The sequence below is a fragment of the Labrus mixtus genome, chromosome 7, assembly GCF_963584025.1.
Source record: "Labrus mixtus chromosome 7, fLabMix1.1, whole genome shotgun sequence".
Lineage (NCBI taxonomy): Eukaryota > Metazoa > Chordata > Actinopteri > Labriformes > Labridae > Labrus > Labrus mixtus.
In genome coordinates, this window is record NC_083618.1 from 11,404,167 (window position 1) to 11,422,040 (window position 17,874).

Sequence of the window (17,874 nt, forward strand, 5' to 3'; positions counted from 1 at the left end):
AAGACAATCGTCACTTGTATAATTAAAAATACAGGAAGAAAAGAGATGTTTATCACTCTTTAAAGCCTTCAATCGAACTTCAATTCAATCAGTCAAGTAACTGTTAAAAAGTTTCAGGATAGATATGTGAACTCATTCGTTTGGTTCTGGTGCTTTGATGGTAATGAATGTGTTTATGAGCTACTTAACATTTTTTGTATAGAAATGTAACTAGTTACTAAAGCTTTTCCTTGTGTTGATCCGTTATATATTTTCCACTGTAAGTCACTGAAAACATTTGTATTAATTGAAGTTTGTGTTTTGCCTTAAAGATTCCTGCTGGAGTTTAATCTGTACAGCTGGTGGAATGTCGATCTCTCAGTGAAAGGTACCAGTAGCTGATGGTCATGGTGGTCATTTTACTGTTTGAATGTGAGAAACAGAGGTATGGATGTCTGGGAGAGTATGAGTGAGAGATGGAAATATACTCTGTTGATCTGTGGTTTTAATGAATGTCTGTGGTCCAGTTTAACTTTACTAGCTTTGTCCGCCTTCAGCTCAGAGACCTCGGGGTAAAACCATGATGGTGCCGTGTGATACAGTATACCCTGCGTTTGTCTCTGAACGCACCATCAAAGAAACGACAGGCAACATTGACTGTGACGGCTGTATCAGGTACGACTTCAGACCAGGGACTCGTGAACTGATTGACCTCTTTTCTAACAACACCTATTGAGCATGAAACCAGTCTAATACTATCATATTATCATCATATTATAATTCTATTATTTGTCTCTGCAGATCTTTTGTTATACAGCAGATCCCCAGCAGTAACCTCTTCATGGTTGTTGTGGATAATAAATGTGACTGTAGCAGTGCTCCTCCAGTAACCATGGACCCCATCGAGATCATGTATATCCTTTCTAGAGGAAACACAGATGTTTGATATGTGGAAACGTTTCTTAAAAGCATTTCATCCTCGCATGATTAGTGAGATAATGTGCATTTCTTTTACTTTTAGGTTTGTTACATTTGCTTTCTTATATCTTGTCCTCTAGTTACACACCTTAATAGTTTAATTTTAAATCATGTTATATGAGTTGCGATGTGTGTGAAGCTGTGAACTGTGGCTATTTATTTACATCCTTGACTCCTTTGAACACAACGAGTCACTGAAGTGTGACAGACTGAAGTTTCAGAAGGACAGAAAAAAACCTGAGTCGTGTCATCCTTTCCACCCTGAGGTATGAGAATGTGTGCTTAATTGTTTGCATTCACTGTGAGTGAAGGTTTACTTGAATGTCTTTAAAGTCATGTTGGTACTAAAGCAAAAGGGACAAACAGTAGCAGTGACTTCCTGAAGTGTTAACTGGTTGTTTGGAAATCAATCTTTGAAGTTACTCACTGCTCCAGGTAGTAATACAGTCCGACACAGAAACTCCATCAAAACTAAAACTTGTTTGATATTTAAGGCTAGGTTCGATAAAAATAAACATGATATCACATGTAAATGAGTGATTTTTTTAAAGGTGCTCATAGAAGTGTTCCCCTGTTATGCTAAGCTAAGCTATCCAATTTTTATCATACATACATAATAGAGTGATATCAATGGTTTAATCTTATTCTCGGTATGTAAACACATTATCTTTAGTTTTGTCCTTATTATTGTATATTGTGTACTTTTGGAGTATCAGACTTCCTTACACTGTTGTGTCACTGAGCACATGATGATATCCAGCCATCCATGATGGTTGCCCTTTTCCATAATTATTATACTTTAACTCACTTTCAAATATTGTCCTATAACATTTTATTTTAAAAAATTACATTTTTGGATGACCCTGGCACTGTCACATTTGCCAGAACAGGTAACACACAAGCTTTCATCTCTATCACAGATCTCTGTAGTCAAGTCAAATAATTGACAAAACAACCTTAAAAAAAAAGTTCCAAATGATCAACACAACAAATCTGTTAGCATCCACTATCTCTCTCCCCTGTTAATCAAAGCTACAGCATTCCTGTTGACATGACATCTGACACCCTGTACATCATAGATGTTAAACACACGACTGTGTTTGTGCAGGAAAATGCCATGGAGTGTGGTTCAGCGACACGCCTCTCCAGTGGTCTTACAGCGGCTCTGCTGCCCCTGATAGCAGCGACCATCAGCAGGTGACCATAACCAGCAGGACTGGACTTCAATATGGACTAAATCAACAAGAAGATGCTGACAAACACAGAGAACATTGCCAATCAGATGTGAACTTACTCATACCTCTGCAAAGGCAGCGCTCTACGAAATACAAATCAGTAGCACTGAGACTCACATCCATTAATGCCAAACACTTAAATAATGCGGTGCAGATAAAGAACAAGACAATAACAGGATTGCCTGGTGTCTGCTGAGAGCATTGCTGACAGTTCACCATCTTTTCTATAATGTGTGCTGATATTAAATAGGAGAAAGAAAGACTGTCAACAGCTTGCAGTAGGAGAACAGGCATTTCTTGTCAATTCATTAAAAAGCCTTTGTTTATTTCACTGGAAAATAGGATGGCTAATGTGAAAGTCTGCAGAATGTAAAACGCACTTTTTTTTTTCCAAATGTGAAAGAATGCAGAGACGTCTATGTTTTTGGCAATAAATTGCTAAAGTAAAAATGAACATTGCTTTCATAGTTTTCTGTATTCATATAGTTTGAAGTTTATTTTGAAAGTCCAGTCTTTTTAATGTCGGTAACAATATGGATCATGTCAAATACCTGTGAGATAAGAGAAAAGTTGAACTTGCTTTACTCTGCCATTTCCTCTTTCTCATTTGAAAGCAGGACATTTCAGACAAAATGAAGATGCATGAAGAAGAAGAAGATCACAGAATGTTACCCTGTTAACCATGTGTTTGAGAAAGCTTATAAATAAATACAAATAAATATTTTCCTTCATTTACACCTTGTGTTATATTTCGTGTGTGAAAGAGAGAGAGAGAAATAGAGAGGTGTCGATGCGAGTTAGTCAAATAGAATATGGTATTGTTGGTCAACTCCTACAGTCTAATTACAGTGGTAGTAAGTTGTAGACACAAGCAGGGTGTCCTTCAGTGAGCCTCCACAGTGCTGTACACCAAGTCCTTCTGTGCTGTACACAGCTGCCTCATCGGAGATTGTGAAGTAATAACACGTGGTGTACTGGAGGGGGGAGGGAAAATTAATACATCTGTAGCATCCATTAATATACATGGACAATGTTTTTAACACCATCTCTCATGTCAGACTTACATGATGACTTTCAGACTCCTGTCGTTTCTGCTCCTCAGAACCTGTTTTAACAAAAAACACACAGTTTGTAAAAGTTTATATAATTACAAAGTCTGTAATAAAAAGATGATTCATTTAATGAATATACATTTGCAGTCCAACCCATTGTATTTATAAACATCCCTTCTCAAACATGGTTTTGCTCTCGTGTGAAACAGAGTGTTATGATCGAAGAAATTAAATTATTTTTGTCTCAGTGCACAAGTGGTTGACCACACTCATGGTGTGTGAACTTCAGCTCTTGCTTGCTTGTTCAAGACAAGCTGATAATTACACCAGACATCTCTGCGTGTGATTATTTATTTAAACTAATAATCATAGAGACAAGAATGTATCAAGTAAAGGGATGCCACACACTACATCATTTATAGCCTGTGCTAGTTTGCAATGCCTTTCCCTTTAAAATACAGATACAGAAACATTGCCAAAAAATAGATTAAAGATAAAAAATAAAAAAAAGTATCATACTATAAAACGAAGTAAAACATGAAGCACTAGATCATACAAGACTGAGTCCTCTTTAAAACTGTTTCAGTTTGAGTTTAAAATGATCCCAGTCAGGATCCAGTTTGAGCTCTGCAGGTAAGGCAATCCACATTTTGACACCTTGAACAGAAAAAGACGTTTGTCCGAGCTTCACGTTCTCCAATAGATGCTCATGTGTTACAGAACCTGAACTGTAAGTGGAACCACGAGGTCACAGAGCACATCAGGAGTCTGATTATTTAAACATTTTTGGATGAGTTTAAGAAAATTTGATGAAACTTTTAAATATGATAAGATTTGACTTGCTCTGTTGTATGTCATCATCAGAGGCCTGATTGTGTAGGTGCTGCTTGGGATCAGAAGGTTACAGAAACAACATTTTCACCTGCTCTTCTTCTGTTGCAGAGAGCTGCAGAGACCAGAAACATTACGCCCACAGTTACTCCAGAACCTGACGCAATGACTACAAACTTCAAGATCCACTTTCCTTTGAAACAACAGAAACCATGAACAAGTGTCAGTTTCACTTCTCACATTCTTAACAAAAGACATGTTCTGTGAATAAATGCATTACAATTCAGCCGTGAAAACTATTTAAAAAGTAAATAAAGTATTAAGTCACATTCTCACCTGAAGTTGTTTTCGGAGGGATTTCAGGGAAAGTGTTTTCTTTAGTGTCAGGATTACTGACACTTAAACCTAGTGAGTACATTCAGAATAATGTCATTTTTTATGAACACACACAGGGTTTCTCATATGTATTAAATGACCTTCATATCAGCACAACAATCAGCATGAACTGTGGAATGACTAATAAACTCACCTGATGGTGGTTTCACAGACGTCAGGAAGGTGGAGACAGCGTTAGTTATTGTACTAACAGTCAGACCTGAATGAAGAACAGTACCTATAACACAAGCCATACTTGTCATACTAGATTAAAACATATAACATTTCTGATTAATTGAAGGCAATGAAAATTGTATCTCTACATTTATTACCTGTTGTTTGTTTTGTAAGACTAATGGAAGTGGAAGCAGGCATGTCAATATTCTGACCTGGAGGATACAAAGGTTTTAAGATCTTTAAAGAATAACATTTAGGATAGTGAGTATAACATTTCCTACCTGTGTTCATAGTGAATGCAGACATGGTCGGGCTCCTGTTTGACTCTATTTTCAGAATATCTACAACAGAAGAAGACAGAGTTAGATCAGTCAAATTCATGTGTGGGACATTAATGCAATCATCTAGGCAGCACAATTCAGGATTTCTGAAGACATTTATTTGAATACTTACACACACCAAATTATTCTATGGGGGGTGTCTCCCTTAAATTTACACAATTTAAACTGACTTTTTTAATGAATTCATATCAGCTGAACATATTAAACACATCAGCTGATGTGGTGCAGCAGTGAATCATGAACCTGCATCTTTTCTGACTTACTCGTCAAGCTGTATCCATCACTCCGAGGAGACAAAGAGTCAGGTTTATCTCCTAATGTGTAATCACAGCTGGCCTCGCTTTGTTGAACTAAACGAAGTTGACTCAGAACATTAAGGATATTGACATAAAACTGGCAAAGTGACTGTTTTTCTTTGTTTGTTTGACTCATTATGGTATTTGTTTTAACTGGACGACTTGCTTCTCCAAAGTACAGGTGACATCTTGTATCATGATTAGCAGATACAGGCAGAGAGCAGATAAAGACCATTAATTCCCCAGGATAATGTTGAAGACTATGAAGAGTATGGTGATGGAGGATGTTGCACTGTGTGGAGATGGAGATTCCTTGTCACCGAACTTTGACATGTAGAAACATGTGAGTTTAACCTCAGCAGGTGAACCCTGATGTACCATCTTCAGCAGCTCAGTTCCTTTCAGAGTCTGCAGACAGGAGCGTGTTATTTCTCCACTCAGAGTGTAGAACAAACACTTAGACACTGAAACAGATGGTGGAGGCTGACAGTGCATTGTGACTGAGTCTGTCTCGCTGATCACAGGTGGATTCACAGTCAGTTTAGGTGGATGAGAAGCTGAAAAATTAAGCAAATGTCAGATTAAATTAAATTATTTGTTACGCTTAATTTGTTGGTTTATTGTACATGATGACATGACGAGAAAGTGTTTCTTATTTTAATTTTTTTCCGCAAAGTACCATTTTTAATTTTGCTGATACTGTAGCAAGTAGTCAAAATTATCAGCCCTTAGCAGTTCTCACTCACTTCGAATGATGATGGAGGTCTCGGCACTCTCAGGAGATTGTGATCCACTCAGGTAAAAACATGTGACTTTAACCTCAGCAGGTGAACTCTGATGTGACATCTTCAGCAGCTCAGTTCCTGTCAGAGTCTGCAGACATGAGAGTGTTTTGGCAGGTCGTTCTCTCATAATGAGGAAATAACACATGGACACTGAAACAGATGATGGAGGCTGACAGTTCACTGTGACTGAGTCTGTTTCTGTGATCATTGCTGGATCCACTGTCAGAGCAGGTGGAAGAAGAGCTGAAAAATTCAGTTAAACAAATTGTGAGCATGAAAATATAGAAAAGGTACTTAACTGTTATAATATGTGTATAAAATAAATGACACATGAGAGCGATTGAAATCAAGAACTGACCTTGTGTTTTTAACTGAGGAAATTAACCTTTTAAAGAAAAGTGTGTAAACAAAGGAAACAGATTAGTTAGTTATGAGTTCATCACTAAGCTAATGTATTTCTGTAAAACTATAACAAAGCAAAAAGAAACCAATACATATGAATCTAGCATTATAATCAGGGCTTTGAATTACCATCTTTGATCACCAGCCAACATGGCTAGTAGATTTTCTAAGTTAACAGCCAACCAGATTTTCCACCAGCCAAAATGTACGAGCCACTCACGACCCAACAGCCATTAAAAATTAAAAGTCCTAATTTTCTTCTTCTTTTCCCATCCTCTGTAATCTTCATTGTCCTCTGTGTCGGCAGCAGCCTTCCTTTTTTGCTCTTCTGGGGCCTCCTAGTGACAAAATGGCTAGTAACTCTACAATGTTACGCGCCAAATTAAATTTTTACCTGCAAAAGGCGGGTGTTAATTTAAAGCCCTGATTGAAATTCATCAGTGATGAATCTGGTTAGTAATTACATACATAGTCAATGAAAGAACAGAAAGAGCTTAATAAACTTACACATGAAGATAACTAGCAGCAGGTGTCCAGCCATGATGAAGCTCAATCATGTGTGTTCAATAATCCTTAAAGACTACTCTTGTGTGTCTGACTACATGGGCCTTGAATAGTCCATTTGCACAAACTGACAGGCCACAAACTGTTTTTAAACGCTCACTGTTCCGGTGGTTTATATTTAGAATGAAACTACCGCAGTGTGAGCTGACTTTTTCAAGGTGACTTTGCCTGGGTTGTTGATTTCTGAAAAACAAAAAGACTAAGATAAATAAACATACAGTTAAGTAAACACATCTTTTCATACTTTAAAGTCTCATTCGTTTTTGGTGGAAGATTTGGCAAGTTTTTCATGGGTGCAACCCACATATTCAGCTCTGTATGGAGTTAGATCAGTCTCAATATTCACAAATGCATTTCCCTGCTAAAAAAAATGCATTTGTGAATCTCACCACGGCAGGGGATTCTCAAAAATCCCACACACAAATGCAGTGAAATGTAAATGCAGACTTAACAGTTTATATATTTGTGGATTTCTATTACATACAAAACAATAAATATTTGTGTGTGCATTGAAATACATTTGTGAATCCTTCTGTGTGCATTTGTGAATATTGAGACTGATCTAACTCCATAGCTCTGCTGCTTATCCCACAAATACATGTTCCTTGCAAATGTGGCACAATTTTAAAGAGGGAAATAAACAGGCTTTCCAACTGTATAAGATTTATTGCCAAGAAGCATTGTTACAACAAAAAAATTATCTACCAAACACAAATGTCCTTACTTTTTGTGCAATGTTTAGTTAAAAATGTATTTTGAAAGTCCAGTCTTTTTAATGTCGGTAACAATATGGATCATGTCAAATACCTGTGAGATAAGAGAAAAGTTGAACTTGCTTTATTCTGCCATTTCCTCTTTCTCATTTGAAAGCAGGACATTTCAGACAAAATGAAGATGCATGAAGAAGATCACAACATTTTACCCTGTTAACCATGTGTTTGAGAAAGCTTATGAATAAATACAAATAAATATTTTCCTTCATTTACCCCTTGTGTTATATTTTGTTTGTGTGTGTGTGTGCGTGTGTGTGTGTGTGTGTGTGTGTGTGTGTGTGTGTGTGTGTGTGTGTGTAAGAGGTGGTGATGCGAGTCAGTGACATACAATATGTATGGTATTGTTGGTCAACTCCTACAGTCTATTTACAGTGGCAGTAAGTTGTAGACGAATGCGATAGTATTTAAAATGCAAAGACAAAAAAAGTCTTAGACAAGAAGTACATTAAATAGAAAACATGTTGAGAGCAGTTCTTACTTTTATATGAGTATATCGAGATGCATTTTTTAAGCACTAGTCACAACAATTTGTAAAAATTCAGCGTAGTCTTATAGTTTGACTAAACCAAGAAAAAAAATCATGTAAGTAGTTCATCAGATTGGTCAACTTTGAACAAGAGGTTAAAAATACGTAGGCATTTAAGCGGTCCCTTTCTTTGTACAGTATGAAGCAGGGTGTCCTTCAGTGAGCCTCCACAGTGCTGTACACCAAGTCCTTCTGTGCTGTTGCAGCTGCCTCATCAAAGATTGTGGAGTAATAACATGTGTCGTACTGGAGGGGGGAGGGAAAATTAATACAATTGTAGCGTCCATTAATATACATGGACAATGTTTTTAACACCATCTCTCATGTCAGACTTACATGATGACTTTCAGACTCCTGTCGTTTCTGCTCCTCAGAACCTGTTTTAACAAAAAACACACAGTTTGTAAAAGTTTATATAATTACAAAGTCTGTAATAAAAAGATGATTCATTTAATGAATATACATTTGCAGTCCAACCCATTGTATTTATAAACATCCCTTCTCAAACATGGTTTTGCTCTCGTGTGAAACAGAGTGTTACGATCGAAGAAATGAAATTATTTTTGTCTCAGTGCACAAGTGGTTGACCACACTCATGGTTTACGTGTGTGAACTTCAGCTCTTGCTTGCTTGTTCAAGACAAGCTGATAATTACACCAGACATCTCTGCGTGTGATTATTTACTTAAACTAATAATCATAGAGACAAGAATGTATCAAGTAAAGGGATGCCACACACTACATCATTTAAAGCTTAAATTAATTTGCAATGCTTATCTCTAGATGGGCCTTTAAAATACAGATACACAAGAAACATTGCCAAACAAACTCAACAATAAAATATACAAAATAACATGAAGCACTAGATCATACATGACTACAAGACTGAGTCCTCTTTAAAACTGTTTCAGTTTGAGTTTAAAATGATCCCAGTCAGGATCCAGTTTGAGCTCTGCAGGTAAGGCAATCCACATTTTGACACCTTGAACAGAAAAAGACGTTTGTCCGAGCTTCACGGTCTCCAATAGATGCTCATGTGTTACAGAACCTGAACTGTAAGTGGAACCACGAGGTCACAGAGCACATCAGGAGTTTGGTGATTGAGTTTAAGATTGGAAGACGTGCTAAAATTTAAAAACTTTCATTTCAATTTCTTTTTTTTTTATCATGACGATGATGTGACCTTATCAACTTCCTCGCCAAGATTTGAATTGATCTGTTGAATATCATCTACAGAGGCTTGATTGTTAAGGTGCTGCTTATGACCAGCAGGTTACACAATAACTTATATGGAAATAAAGAGTGTATTAATGTATTATAATACTCTTGGTAAAACAAATGCATTGTGTTATAATCCTGGTAAAGTATATTCCTATAATAGAGTCCCTGACTGGATTCAAATGTAATTATGGTGCTCATATCTTTAAATAAGTTGTTTAACCCTCTCAGACTGATTAAATCTGAAGATGCAGTGACTGTGTACATGCAGCTTCCACAACTTACAAAGATTATAAACATATTTATTTGTGTTTTATTAGACATGCAAACAACATTCTCACCTGCTCTTCTTCTGTTGCAGAGAGCTGCAGAGACCAGAAACATTACGCCCACAGTTACTCCACAACCTGCTGCAATGACTACAAACTTCAAGATCCACTTTCCTTTGAAACAACAGAAACCATGAACAAGTGTCAGTTTCACTTCTCACATTCTTAACAAAAGACATGTTCTGTGAATAAATGCATTACAATTCAGCCGTGAAAACTATTTAAAAAGTAAATAAAGTATTAAGTCACATTCTCACCTGAAGTTGTTTTCGGAGGGATTTCAGGGAAAGTGTTTTCTTTAGTGTCAGGATTACTGACACTTAAACCTAGTGAGTACATTCAGAATAATGTCATTTTTTATGAACACACACAGGGTTTCTCATATGTATTAAATGACCTTCATATCAGCACAACAATCAGCATGAACTGTGGAATGACTAATAAACTCACCTGATGGTGGTTTCACAGACGTCAGGAAGGTGGAGACAGCGTTACTTATTGTACTAACAGTCAGACCTGAATGAAGAACAGTACCTATAACACAAGCCATACTTGTCATACTAGATTAAAACATATAACATTTCTGATTAATTGAAGGCAATGAAAATTGTATCTCTACATTTATTACCTGTTGTTTGTTTTGTAAGACTAATGGAAGTGGAAGCAGGCATGTCAATATTCTGACCTGGAGGATACAAAGGTTTAAAGATCTTTAAAGAATAACATTTAGGATAGTGAGTATAACATTTCCTACCTGTGTTCATAGTGAATGCAGACATGGTCGGGCTCCTGTTTGACTCTATTTTCAGAATATCTACAACAGAAGAAGACAGAGTTAGATCAGCCAAATTCATGTGTGGGACATTAATGCAATCATCTAGGCAGCACAATTCAGGATTTCTGAAGACATTTATTTGAATACTTACACACACCAAATTATTCTATGGGGGGTGTCTCCCTTAAATTTACACAATTTAAACTGACTTTTTTAATGAATTCATATCAGCTGAACATATTAAACACATCAGCTGATGTGGTGCAGCAGTGAATCATGAACCTGCATCTTTTCTGACTTACTCGTCAAGCTGTATCCATCACTCCGAGGAGACAAAGAGTCGGGTTTATCTCCTAATGTGTAATCACAGCTGGCCTCGCTTTGTTGAACTAAACGAAGTTGACTCAGAACATTAAGGATATTGACATAAAACTGGCAAAATGACTGTTTTTCTTTGTTTGTTTGACTCATTATGGTATTTGTTTCAACTGGACGACTTGCTTCTCCAAAGTACAGGTGACATCTTGTATCATGATTAGCAGATACAGGCAGAGAGCAGGTAAAGACCATTAATTCCCCAGGAGAATGATGAAGACTCAGCTCTGGTTTCTGCCCTACAAAAAGAAAAAGTTTCATTGTTAATAATAAAAACAATAAAACCTTTATTCATATAGCACAATTCAAAAACAAGTTACTCAGTGCTATACGATTAAAACAAACAAACAAAAATAAAAACAAACAAAAAAATCAACAAATACTAAAACTAATTATTTGGCAAATAACTGATACTCTTCCATCAAGTTATTTGTAAGAGGGTGTGATATTTCAAACACTGCTGGCATTTTCAGTCAAGCTGTGATAAAACCCTGTACACATGTGACTCAAAACAAACTTAAAGGTCACATATGATACTCCTTTTTAAAAAGCTTAAATAACTCTCAGAGGTCCCCAAAACATGTCTTTGAGTTTTCTTGTTGAAAATCCACTCTGATCCTGTATTTAACCATGCATTTAACCCCCTGTACTTAAGCCATGCTCAGAACTGTTTCTGTGTCTATAGCTTTAAATTCAAATGAGCTGTGTCTGACCACGCCCCTCTGGAACAGCTTGGCCTGGCTTTGACTTTCTTGCACCATGTCGTATTGTTTACAGTGGAAAGGCAGACTCAGAGGGCAGAACAAACACCTAGCTGTGGGAGTGTCACCCGCCTGGGGGAGGGGTTACTGCCCTTTGTGATGTCACAAAGAGAAAATCTTCAAACGGCCTGTAGCACACGTTTTCTGAAAAGTGGAGCGAGCAAAAGATGTAGAGGAAGAACTTTTTCATAATTGAGGGGTTTGTCGTCAGGCTAGGGACACATATATAGTGTCAGAAAAAACATTGTAAGTGCATCGTGCATAATATGTGACCTTTAAATAATATATTCTTGTATAATCTGATGTGATTATGTTTAAAAAACAGCTCCACTTTTCTTGTTCTGATTATGTCGTGATGCAGCATCAAGAAACTGTCACTCACTGAGTATGGTGATGGAGGATGTTGCACTGTGTGGAGATGGAGATTCCTTGTCACCGAACTTTGACATGTAGAAACATGTGAGTTTAACCTCAGCAGGTGAACCCTGATGTACCATCTTCAGCAGCTCAGTTCCTTTCAGAGTCTGCAGACAGGAGAGTGTTATTTCTCCACTCAGAGTGTAGAACAAACACTTAGACGCTGAAACAGATGATGGAGGCTGACAGTGCACTGTGACTGAGTCTGTCTCGTTGATCACAGGTGGATTCACAATCAGTTTAGGTGGAAGAGAAGCTGTCAAATTAAGCAAATGTCAGATTAAATTAAATTATTTGTTACGCTTAATTTGTTGGTTTATTGTACATGATGACATGACGAGAAAGTGTTTTTTTTTTTTTTTTTAAGTACCATTTTTAATTTTGCTGATACCGTAGCAAGTAGTCAAAATTATCAGCCCTTAGCAGTTCTCACTCACTTCGAATGATGATGGAGGTCTCGGCACTCTCAGGAGATTCTGATCCACTCAGGTAAAAACATGCGACTTTAACCTCAGCAGGTGAACTCTGATGTGACATCTTCAGCAGCTCAGTTCCTGTCAGAGTCTGCCGACATGCGAGTGTTTTGGCAGGTCGTTCTCTCATAATGAGGAAATAACACATGGACACTGAAACAGATGATGGAGGCTGACAGTTCACTGTGACTGAGTCTGTTTCTGTGATCATTGCTGGATCCACTGTCAGAGCAGGTGGAAGAAGAGCTGAAAAATTCAGTTAAACAAATTGTGAGCATGAAAATATAGAAAAGGTACTTAACTGTTATAATATGTGTATAAAATAAATGACACATGAGAGCGATTGAAATCAAGAACTGACCTTGTGTTTTTAACTGAGGAAATGAACCTTTTAAAGAAAAGTGTGTAAACAAAGGAAACAGATTAATTAGTTATGAGTTCATCACTAAGCTAATGTATTTCTCTGAACATGGTGTAAAAGTATAACAAAGCACAAAGAAACCAATACATGTGAATCCAGCATTATAATTCATCAGTGTTTAATCTGGTTAGTAATTACACACACAAACACATTCAATGAAAGAACAGAAAGCGCTTAATAAACTTACACATGAAGATGACTAGCAGCAGATGTCCAGCCATGATGAAGCTCAATCATGTGAGTGTTCAATAATCCTTCATGTCTTACTACTTGTGTGTGAAGTGTGTGAAACTTCAAATAACAGAAGTGTCGTTTTGCAGAACTTGATTGCCACAAAACCACAGCAGGCAGAGTCGAGTCGCACAAACTGACAGGCCACAAACACAGATCTTCATCTTTAAAGGCTCAGGGTTCTGGTGATGTATATTTAGAATGAAACTACCGCAGTGTTGGCTGACTTTTTCAGAGAAAGTAAAGACGGTTTTCATGTCAGTGCTTTCTCTTTGCCTGGCTTGTTGCTTTCTTAAAAAGAAAAACACTAAGATAAATTAACGTCAAGTTAAGTAATCACGTCTTTTCATAATTTAAAGTCTCATTCATTTTTTTTCATAAAAAAAAGAAAGCATAGTGAAGCTTCAGTTAAACTGCTCATGAATAATTTACTGAAACTCTAAAACAGGAAATATGTTATGCAGACATAAAATGTCTTATGTCGGCTAAGGTGAATACAAATACAAAAACAAACAAAGAAAACCTTTAAACATACACACCATGCACGCTAAAGAGATGCAAGAAACATTAGAAAAGTTTTGTACTATTGTTTCCCCTGCTGGATTTTTAAGATCAGTGGTATTTCCCCTTAGAGATCATCCCATTCATTTTGAAAATGAATATATCAGAATCAGATTTATTGGCCAGGTATGCTTACACACACACACACACACACACACACACACACACACACACACACACACACACACACACACTCACACTCACACTCACACACACACAAGGAATTTAACTTCGGTGAACTGTGCTCTCAAAATAATCATATTCAGAATAATACTTTAAATAGTACAAACTCCATTGTTATCTTTAGTTTTACACACAGAGAGACCATTTTACATAGTTGGTTATAGCCTAATGTCAAAATAATGGAAACATGTAGCCTATTATGTTACTATTTTAAATGTAAAAAATAAAAATAGGTAACAAACTTGATCTTGGACGAGCAGGCTAAACATCCACAGACAACAAATTCGACAGTGATCTCAGACTCTTCATGTTGCGTCACTGACAGCTTTGCCGTTAATCAGTCCCTAATGATTTGCACCTGACGTGATGCGGTTCACCTGGTCTGATTTGACCGGAAGCGACCTCATAAAGACTGAGCCGTGGAAAGTGTATCTGTAGCGTCTTACTTTTAGACTTCACATAATCTGCTTCAAGAAAAGCCTCGTTTGTAATATTGAAATCTCAGAGATGCCTCCTAAAAAGACAGTGGTAGACTCTGCTGCTGCTCCTGTGTCCTCCAGCGATGATCCGGTGGAGGAGAAAGTCGAGACAAAAACAGGTCTGACCCCATACGTGGTAGTGTCACAACATGTTTTAATTAAAAACAAGACCGATTTTCTTCTTCACCCATTTGAAATGATGGAGTTGTACATGATGTATCGTTATTCCCGTAGATGCTGCGGCGCTGCGTAAACTTGCAGCTCACCCCTCGACAGCCATCATGGTGAGAGAAGCACTTACAGAACTGGATTCCCGTAAAGGCGTCTCATCCGTGGCCATACAGAATTATATTAAACAGAAATACCCCTCCGTCGACTTGGTTCGACTAAAGACCTTGGTCCGTAAAGCGTTGAAAAAGGGGATCGAGACTGGTACGTTGGTGCGTCCTGCCAACGCCACCGTCGCCACAGGCGCAACGGGAAAATTTAGGGTACGCTGTAAAGTCTACAGTTTCTTTTAAGGCGGGTAAAATACCGTTTTTAATAATTTTCTATCTTGCTTTAGCTTGCACCCAAAGTCAAGGAGACGAAGGCAAAAACTGAGAATGCAGATCCAAATGTGCAAAAAGTTCCCAAAGCAGCCAAGGATGGAGTCACGAAGCCCAAAAAAGCAGGTGTGAATATTAATGTTTACAGGCAGTGAAGTATTATAGGGTATTAGGTTTCTTTATTTGATATCATGTTACTTCTTAAAGGTACCACAAAGAAGAAAGAGAATGCCTCTGAAGATGCTAAGACAAAGGAGGTGAGAATGCTTATTTTTTTAAATGCTTACAATATTTAAGTAAACTGCACAACTGATATCGTGATTTATAATGTTTCTATACAGTCATTTAGAAAGACATTGTGGACTGTAATGCAGTTTGTTTTTGTGGGTTGGATGAGCATTGTGGTGCTCTTAGGGTAGTGCCATATACCAGATCAATCCAAAATACATGAAAAATGTATTCACTAATTGTTTATAAATGTTTGGCTACAGCCTTGGCTCAATCTGTCTTTTCATTTTAAGGACTCAAAGCCTCCTAAAAAGTCGAAGAAAGATGAAGAGGCTCCCACATTAAAGTCTGCTCCAGCGAAGAAACCGAAAGCTAAAAAAGCTACAGAGAAAGCAGACGGTGACCAAACCGCTGTGACAGCCAAAACGAAAACAGCAAAGACCACTAAGGAGGAAGTAAAGACTACAAAGGAAGTAAAGGCATCCAGAAGTAAGGCTGCTAAAGCAGATAGTGATGCCCCTGCTCCTAAAGCACCTGCCAAACGAGGGAAGAAGACTGCAGAGTGAAGTTGTAATTAAATGTTTTATACTGTTTTGTTTGCAATAAAATCTTAATTTTTGGAACGCCTGACTGCTTTTTTAAACATTTTAACATGAGGTCAAACTGCAGTGCCTGATTCTGACTTAACACTGAACAATTAATATAGCTGCACTAAGACTAAACAAAGGCATAAAGTCAACTTGCGCCTTAAGTTGCCTTTCCTATAATTCGGTTGAACAACACAATATTCTGCAGCATTTGTGTTTTTAAATGTCCATTGTATATGCATAATGTGTAAATGTATTGATATTCATAAATAGCACTTTTAATTGGTGCTATGAAGTTTTACGAATGTCCTGGGATGATCTGGACTTCAAGAAAAACTTAAAGGGAACTTGGGATGAATTTTGTCTAGTGTTTGTTGCATGGAAGAGAAAAGTGACCATAGGGTTTTACTGTTTGTGCTTGCTGTGCTATAGATTCCTAATAAAAGATTGCCAGTGGGATACTGGAGATGAGAACATTTTATTAACTCATTTTTGGGAGCTGAGGGCAGATATAATTAAGATACTCCCTCTACCTGTAGTGGTAAGTGGAGTACAAACAGAAGTGTAAAAAGGGTGTGGCCACATGTTTTCAACAGGGGGCTGATGACATAGTTAGCCACCGTAGACGCAAATGCCAGGAGGAATTCCTTAAGTGCTGGCAGCACTCCGATTACTTTTCCAAGAAGAGTCTCTGCAGTTTCATTCTCCAAACCTTCAAGCTGTGCCGTATTTTGTTGCCGCTCCAGCTTGAAGAGACGGGTCTGTAATGCCTCCAGCACCCCCTACAGGTCAGAGATAAAACTGTCAGAAGATGCTCGAGTGTCTAATAACACACTGCACACAGCAGCCACATCTTTAGTCTTAGTTGACCTTGTCCATAGCCGATCTTTAGGCTATGGCCCCATATTAGCTTATGGTTTCTGTATGTGAATATCATATGGACCATCAAAAAGTGGTGAGTGATAAAATTAGATATTGAGAGGGGGATTCTTTCAAGAAAGACCCTTGGTTTGGTAATGAAGAACACTCATTGGTTATAACTTAAGGTCAGTGGAAATTGTGGGTGATTTCTACAAAACCAATCTTTATTTACCAAAAAAAATCTGCTGACACCCAATAATTCCTTATATATTATAGCTCCCTGAGGTTGTAGACCCTGGGCTACTTGCCTGCTTTATCCAGTTGTCACTGTAAACCAGCATTTTTAAATCAGGAAAACAAAGGGGTGGCCAGTATAAAAAACAAGTATAAATTCCATTACCGGTATATATTATTAGCCTACATGTACAATGGAACAGGCTCACTTTAGTGGAACACAGCCATCACTTATGTTTTTAGTAGCACCTGTGCATTTTCTGTTCTATGTCCAGAGCCTGCTTTAAAAAGACTTACACGACTATCTGTTGCACTTTCACAAGCCAGGTAAGCGATCTTATCCTCCACGCCAGCCAGCTCCTCTTTTAAGATCGAAATCTCATTCTGGTGAAGTTCTGTCAAGTCGTGAATCTGCTCTTCCAAGAGTTCACACCTACATAATAATGGTAACAGTAAAACACAGATAGGTCATGTAACTCTCAATGCAGCAGGACAGTAGAAACAGCCTAGCCTACCTGTATCGTTCCTCTTGTAGGGCATCCGCAATCATGGCATACTTTTGTTGGTATACAGCTTTTAAGTTTTGAAAGCACTGTTGAAATGAAACTGTGTTTTCCCTAAGCTCTTGTATCTCATGGACTAACGCATCAAAGCCTGAGGCCTGGGCATGGTCTGGGGTATTGTCCCTTATTTCAGTGGGTCCTCCTGTACCTTCTTCAGAGCCAGCTGCAAGACCTCTAGAGCAGACATCAGGTCTGCCATTCTGCTGGATAGACTGCCTTGTCTTGAAGGTCTTTTTTCCACAGAGGGGCAACACACTCATCCCCCTGGTTACACCTTTTCAGGGCTGCAGCGCTTTCAGGTAAGGATAATTTGTACT

General features: G+C 37.8%; 3 protein-coding genes across 8 annotated transcripts in view; 2 read left to right on the forward strand and 1 right to left on the reverse strand.

Annotated features, from left to right (window-relative positions):
• Window positions 1-2,927, forward strand: part of LOC132977962 (voltage-dependent calcium channel subunit alpha-2/delta-3-like) — a 33,756-nt gene extending 30,829 nt beyond the window's left edge. For both annotated transcript variants that reach the window (XM_061042905.1, XM_061042906.1), the window contains 4 exons: window positions 312-367; window positions 537-654; window positions 781-1,223; window positions 2,066-2,927. In XM_061042905.1, the coding sequence (XP_060898888.1) occupies window positions 312-367; window positions 537-654; window positions 781-925 (319 nt within the window). In that variant the 3' untranslated portion in view covers window positions 926-1,223; window positions 2,066-2,927. The remainder of the gene's footprint in view (window positions 1-311; window positions 368-536; window positions 655-780; window positions 1,224-2,065) is intronic.
• Window positions 2,917-13,497, reverse strand: LOC132977963 (uncharacterized). 5 transcript variants are annotated; one of them, XM_061042908.1, is made up of 13 exons: window positions 13,270-13,494; window positions 13,023-13,049; window positions 12,626-12,907; window positions 12,154-12,444; window positions 10,938-11,249; window positions 10,615-10,674; window positions 10,489-10,545; window positions 10,311-10,394; window positions 10,118-10,186; window positions 4,412-4,480; window positions 4,167-4,268; window positions 3,257-3,297; window positions 2,917-3,166 (listed from the first exon to the last, which is right to left on the reverse strand). In XM_061042908.1, exons 1-13 carry the CDS (start codon window positions 13,301-13,303, stop codon window positions 3,032-3,034), a joined length of 1,563 nt encoding a protein of 520 aa, XP_060898891.1. In that variant the 5' UTR covers window positions 13,304-13,494; the 3' UTR covers window positions 2,917-3,031. The 5 variants fall into 5 exon arrangements, with proteins under 5 accessions (XP_060898891.1, XP_060898892.1, XP_060898893.1 ...); XM_061042909.1 differs by lacking the exon at window positions 10,489-10,545 and having other exon boundaries at window positions 13,270-13,497; XM_061042910.1 differs by lacking the exon at window positions 10,615-10,674 and having other exon boundaries at window positions 13,270-13,496.
• Window positions 13,498-14,461: 964 nt separating this feature from the next.
• Window positions 14,462-15,935, forward strand: LOC132977965 (protein B4). The gene is made up of 5 exons (XM_061042913.1): window positions 14,462-14,655; window positions 14,771-15,027; window positions 15,102-15,210; window positions 15,292-15,341; window positions 15,606-15,935. The coding sequence occupies exons 1-5, from the start codon at window positions 14,565-14,567 to the stop codon at window positions 15,876-15,878; spliced, it is 780 nt and encodes a 259-aa protein (XP_060898896.1). The 5' UTR covers window positions 14,462-14,564; the 3' UTR covers window positions 15,879-15,935.
• Window positions 15,936-17,874: the final 1,939 nt, after the last annotated feature.

Coding starts and splice junctions, on each gene's coding strand:
- LOC132977963 (XM_061042908.1), bottom strand. CDS start 13,303: ATGGCTGGACATCTGCTGCTAGTCATCTTCATGT. Junction 13,050..13,269: donor GCTGCTAGTCATCTTCATGT/GTAAGTTTATTA, acceptor TTTCTTTAAAAG/GTTCATTTCCTCAGTTAAAA. Junction 3,167..3,256: donor AGGAGTCTGAAAGTCATCAT/GTAAGTCTGACA, acceptor TCCCCCCTCCAG/TACACCACGTGTTATTACTT.
- LOC132977965 (XM_061042913.1), top strand. CDS start 14,565: ATGCCTCCTAAAAAGACAGTGGTAGACTCTGCTGCTGCTCCTGTGTCC. Junction 14,656..14,770: donor GAAAGTCGAGACAAAAACAG/GTCTGACCCCAT, acceptor TTATTCCCGTAG/ATGCTGCGGCGCTGCGTAAA. Junction 15,342..15,605: donor AAGATGCTAAGACAAAGGAG/GTGAGAATGCTT, acceptor TTTCATTTTAAG/GACTCAAAGCCTCCTAAAAA.